This window comes from Lactuca saligna, chromosome 3 (assembly GCF_052625555.1).
Source record: "Lactuca saligna cultivar CGN05327 chromosome 3, ASM5262555v1, whole genome shotgun sequence".
NCBI lineage: Eukaryota > Viridiplantae > Streptophyta > Magnoliopsida > Asterales > Asteraceae > Lactuca > Lactuca saligna.
The window spans coordinates 176,606,056-176,612,434 of record NC_136419.1 but is presented as its reverse complement, the minus strand read 5'-3'; the positions used below and the strand labels follow the sequence as shown (position 1 = coordinate 176,612,434).

General features: G+C 35.5%; 1 protein-coding gene across 1 annotated transcript; it reads left to right on the top strand.

Moving 5' to 3' along the window:
* The first annotated feature begins 492 nt into the window (after positions 1 to 492).
* On the top strand, positions 493 to 1,365 carry LOC145036196 (F-box protein At5g46170-like). Its single transcript, XM_078984661.1, has one exon. It carries the CDS (start codon positions 493 to 495, stop codon positions 1,363 to 1,365), a length of 873 nt encoding a protein of 290 aa, XP_078840787.1.
* The last annotated feature ends 5,014 nt before the right edge of the window (positions 1,366 to 6,379 follow it).

Genomic DNA, 6,379 nt, shown 5'->3' with positions numbered 1-6,379 from the left:
TTTTGAACACTTTTATGCTTTTATAATACTAGAATTTGTAGTCTTTATTTTAGTATATTTAAAGTAGATACAATACTATTTATCGCAACGTCTTTTCATTAGGTTTGAACCCGAAAACTAGAAAAAAAAAATCAGGAGCTCGTAAACCCACGGTTTAAAACCGAAAACCCATAAACCCAACCCGGAAAACCGAAAAACCGACCCATGCAAAAACCGAACCTATATGGTTTTAAAAACCGAAAAACCAACTTTCTATGTTTTTGTTTGGTTTAACCAAAAACCGACCCAAACCGACGCATGCTCATCCCTACTAAACTTAAACATATTTTTGGTATGAAAAAGTTATACAGGTTAAAAATTGTAAAAAATCCATGATATTCTCGTATAACAATCTCCCAAAATCTCAGATTTTTGGAGCTGATATGCAAAAAACATGCCTACCAGACGGTTAGGGTTACAGTATCCCGACGACACTGATCGGTGTCCTGAACAATGAAGAAAATGTTGAAATCCCGCAAAGAAGACGCAGATGCTTCTTCTCCATTCAGTCGTTTACCAGACGAAATCTTCCATGAAATCATCAACAAAATAATCGATTTGAAAAGCCTCTGTTTTTGTTATCTCGTTTCCAGACGTTTCTCCTCGATTGTACTTCAAGTCGATGCCATCGCCTTCACTGGTGAGTCCTTTGCATCTGCCATCAATTTCTTTATCATGTTTAAAGGATTGAAGTACGTATGTATCGAACTTCCGTCTATTGATAATGGGTTTTTGTTCAAGTGGACGGTTAAGTTTGGTAGCAGCATCGAATCGCTTATATGTCTGTTGCCGGATTCAGTTTGTGATAAGGATGGAGTATATCTTTATGGAAATGGGGATGAAGAAGAAGACGACATTGGGTTAATACATGAATTTTGTGGCTTAAAACATCAGATTTCGAGTATGTGTCTTGAGGAGGCGATTCTGTGGCATATGATGTTGTTGTACTTGGTTAAGTATCTACCAATGTTGGAAGAGGTTTCCATTACTGATTCTGGAAAAAGAGGGAGGCTTTCTCTGAGTGGGAAAAAACTCATTGAGGTGAAGGAATGGGTACATTCAACTTCAGCTTCGGAAATTGAGAGGAATCGAATAGAGGATCCTGATATTGTGAGATACTGTTACATTCCCGTTTTGAAGCTGCCAGTTTCAGGGTACGTGATGAAGGGAGTAACTTTTTTTGTAATGGAGATGAAAGATCACCAGGGTGAGTATGATAGTTTTATGAATAGTGAAGATGGTGGTTTTGAAGATAAAGATGAGGCTGCATTATACACGGAAGCTGTGAAGGAAATTTTTGAGAAGATGAGGAGGTTACATACGTAAGGGCTCCAGTCCATACACTGAAATTTTGCATGCTAAGTTTTATATTTTTATTATTTTATATTAGTTTCTATGGGACATGTTTACTTAAAGATTAGACCATAATGATTGAATTCATATATATGGATTGATACATATACATTCTACTTACTATACAACTTTACCAATTAAACTTTACACTCCATTAAATTATATACAATTTAATGGATTCTCACATCATTTATCATTCTCTTTTTATTTATTGTTATTTTAAAAAAAAATTAATTAGCATGAAATTAAAAATTAAAAACTACAATTAAAATTAACATTAATTTAAAATAAAAAATAAAAAATAATATATATATATATATATATATATATATATATATATATATATATATGTGTGTGTGTGTGTGTGTGTGTGTGTCTGTGTGAGGAGAGAGAATATAGAGTTCAATGGGGATTGAACTCCTCATTCCATTGAATCCTCGTCATTTTTCTACAATGGGGATTTTGGGTTTAATGAGATTAAACTCCTCGTTAAACCCTCCATTGAACTCCCATTGGAGATGGCCTTAGGGTTGAATCCCTCACCCTTAAACGTTTGCATATTTAGGATCTTCTCCTTTGCAATATAAAGTTAGAACTTGTTTTTTTTTTTTTTTTTATGTTTTTCAAGATTAGTTTATGGGTTTTTTAGAAAGCTAAGACAAACATTTTATGGCTATTTTGATGGTGAGAGTATTTGTCTTTTTCAAAAAATAAGGAATTGAGAGCAAGTCCTTATCCTATATTGTTCTTTCTTTTCACACCAAATAAAAAGAATTGCAAATTTTGTCCAATTTAGATCGGTCCAATCTTGAGTGTAATGATGTCAAATGCAAAATAATAATAATAATAATAATAATAAATAAATAAATAAATAAATATATAAAATCTTCATTTGTTAGTGTTTTTTAAAGATATTGAACAAATGCAAATATATATATATATATATATATATATATATATATATATATATATATATATATATATATATATATATATATATATATCTTGATTATAAGTGACTAAATTCATGTGGTCACAAATCAATGTTATAGAAAAAAAATTTAAAGGGAACTTTCCTAACGAGAATTTTCGGGTCCACTTTCGCGTACCGACTAATCCCCTACTGCAAACATGAGATTTTGTCTCATGTCCTGGAGTCACTGCAAGCGAACCTCCATGGCCACAAAGGCTGAGTGGTGTCAGGATTTGAACCTCCATGGCTACAAGGGCTGAGTGGTGTCAAGATTTGAACATGAGTCAATAGGTTATCCACCATATATTTCACATGTCTTACCAAATCACCACAACCCAAGTGGTTATGTTATAGAAACTTTTGAGATTTGTATATGTTTCATACTGTGAGCCATGTAGCATGAATTCTTCGAGAGTGTATGTTTTTGTTTAGAGGTATTCATTAGGAGTTTAATGACTAAAAAGAGGGAGATTTATAATATAGTGACTTTTATAAGTACGATTATGCAATCAAAAATGTATTTTGGGAGCTATAAGTAAATTTTTCAGTTTCGAGGAGAAACTTTTATATAAGAAAAGTTTAAAAGACCAAAAGTAAGAAATGTAAGTCCAAGGTTAATAGGAGCCTAGCCCGAAGTCATGTATACCCTTCTAGTACCGAACCATGCATATACCTAACCATATACATTGGGACAAGTATATGCCGAACTAAATATATACTGAACCAGGTATATTCCCGAATCATAGGAAATAACGAAAAAAGTAAAAAAGAAACGTCACAACAATAACATGGTACATGGGAACTCACAATAAACAGGTAGTATAAGGATATTTGACTGATGGGTCATCGGACCAACAACGGATAGCTGTTGAACGGCTAGATAATACAAACGAGTGTACCTTCGAGAGTACGACCATCAATACGATAAGATGGCTGACCTGCTCGGTATAGGAAGAGGTTGTTACCTCTTCATGGCGACTATAAATAGGGGATGAAGATCATCCCACGAGGTACGTAATCATAATCCCACTTTACAATCGATCTCTTTCTTAATACATTCACAATATATCGCATTTTCGACATTCCTTCACAAGGTCTTTTATGACTTTATCATCAAATCGTTAGCCCGAGATCCCCTCCCGGTCAATTATCCTATGAAATGTTTGTTTTCTCTAAGTTACTTGTATTGTGAAGGAATCAGCTATCTGCATACTAAATGGAAGCCAAAATCGGGGGCGCATCATGTGGCGCCATCCGTGGGACTCCACAACAAATAGCCAACGAAGAGAGCCCAGTTGTTGACACGAGTCCTATCACAAGAATGCAGAATATTGAGGGGATGCCATAGATTATGATGGTGATAAAAGCATAAACATAGCGATATAAGGACTAAAGGAAATGGATATGGAAGAGTCTGACGTCTTCAAAAACTTCAGAGCCATCAGGAAGCGACAGATAGAAAGAAACAGTCGGAAGACTCACAAGGAGAAAGAATGGGATTTAATCTCCATACATACTAGTTATACGAAAAGCGCAGATGAAACTGAGGCAAAAACAAAGAGAAGTGAGGGAAAGTCAAGCAAAAAAGAAAGATGCAAAAAGGAGGTAAGATTAGCCCTTTCACGCCATGAAAAAACGAAGAAGAGCCCTCAAAGAGATCGATAGATGACGCCAAAAGTAGTTAAACCCAAGTGATATAATCAAGCCTTCAAGAATTTAAACTTTGGGTCAGTGTTTGTGAATGAAATCAACGAAACACCCATCCCTAAAGGGGTGAAAGGACCTATAGTACTGGTGTACAGTGGAACAAGAGATCTAGACGACTATGTTTGAAACTTCCAATGGGCCATCAACATGATCCTGATAGACCCAAAGTTATAGAGTTTGTACTTTGAAGGAAATCTAGACTGATCCACTTGGTATTGGTTAGCAAGCCTACCTCCTAAGAGTATAGGAAGTTTTGAAGAATTATGCCAAAAGTTATGCAATACTTTCATCCAACAACAAAGGAGGTTCCAACAACAAGCACACATAATATTCACTTACCGACAAAGAGAATGAGAATTCAATAAAGCCTACTTCAAGAGGTTCAACAAAATCAGTCGAAAAATGCCGACAAGAGACAATCCTATGATCATAGCTTCTTTTACATGTGGACTCTTAGAAGGAGACTTGTTTTGAAACTTAGTAGGTAGAGATTGGATAAACACGAAACAAATGATACATAAAATTAATTGTTTCTTAAGTCAAGAAGCAGAAAGTGCAGAAAAAATGAGAATACAGGGAAAAGTGGCCATAAGGGGGGCGGGGGGGAGAACAGACCAAAAAACATCATGTACCATTCACCAATAACAACACTCGGTTCAATCAAAACCGAAGATTCACTCAGAAAGGAAGAAGTAGAACAAACGGCAGATATCAACCATATCCACAAGAAACACACGAAGCATACGTCTGTAGAGGCTAATGCCGACAAAAGCATAAAATAACCTCGAGATCCGAATAAGTATTGCGATTTTCATAAAAAGTTGGGTCGTGCAACAAAAGATTGTGAAAGTCTAATAAGCAAAAAAGGAAAGAGTCATATGTTCAAAAAGGGAGAAAAGTGGGTCCCAAAGAAGGAGGAGAGACGAATATATGATGCCGAGATTTCCATGATACAAGGAGGAAAAGCTAGTAGTAAAGTAACCAAGAAATGAAAGGTGGTCAACATCGAGTTCAAGCATCACAATCTGGTACCTTTTTATCACCATGACACTAAACCTCTGATAATCATAGGAGTAGTAGGAAGAACGTTGATACGAAGAATTTACATAGATAATGATAGCTCGATCAATGTCATTTATGAGCATTGCTTGAAGTACCTCTCAAGAGATGTCCAAAATTACGTGCAACCCACCACGTTAGCTGTGGTAGGGTTTGTGGGTCAATATGTATGGCCAGTGGGAAAAATATCATTATCGTTCACTCTGAATGATTATAGGGGATCGATGATGAAAACCATCCTAACAGAATATATTGTAATAAGGGCACCATTCCGTTAGAACATGTTGTTAGGAAGAATGGGTTTATGGAAGCTACAAGCGATACCATCGACAGTACATGGTTTGCTCAAATTTCCCTCTAAAGAAGGTATCATGATCGTTCATACCACAACAACAAGACCTCAAAAAATATTCATGTTGTACAAACTAGCATGGTTGAACCAATCATAGTGGAAGGAAGTGCATTGGTAAACACCAAAGAGGCCGTTATCAATGAAAGGCGCGAAGATCAAAAGATAAAAATAGGCACATAGTTTCCGAAAACATGCGTAAAGGGCTAATATCCCTATTAAGGAAGTATGCAAATGTATTCTTATAGAAACTTGAGGATATGATTGGGATTCCTAGAACATTGATAGAATATCGACTCAATATCAATCCTAACCATGGCCCCATAGTTTAGAATAAACGCATCATTGAGAGGGAAAGAAATGAGATAGTAAAAAAAGAACTAAGAGACTTGGTAGCAGTAGGTGTAACCCCCGCAAATTCGAGCTAGTCAATTTAGAGACAATAAGCGTCAATATTGAATTTTTGATAGAAATTATTAAGAGTAAATAATCTTAACCAAGTTATAGTATATGTCACAAAGGTTCCATACATATAAAGAACACCGAAATCTGAGTTATAACTAAAAAGCTATGACTCATCAAAGTTTTACGGCAAAACCGACACGACTCCGAGAATCGTAAAAAGTGAGTTTGCGATAAAATACTTTTTAGCCTTAGCGATCTAAAAAAAGTCGTAGTATACGTTAAACCGAGAGTGCATAAAAAGAATGTCCATATCTGACTTCGTATGAGGAGGTTATGATTTTTCTAAGATTTCGCATAGCAGTACACAACCCGGAATTCAAATTTTAGATCGATCAATGTTTAGCTGACACAATCTAAATGAGAATTGAATATCTCATTAATAAGAGCTCGACGACAAAAAGACAGACGAAACCGGACGTCGGATGACAAAGTTA

What these genes read in the sequence shown, in the direction of transcription:
- LOC145036196 (XM_078984661.1), top strand. Translation starts at nt 493, where the DNA reads ATGAAGAAAATGTTGAAATCCCGCAAAGAAGACGCAGATGCTTCTTCT.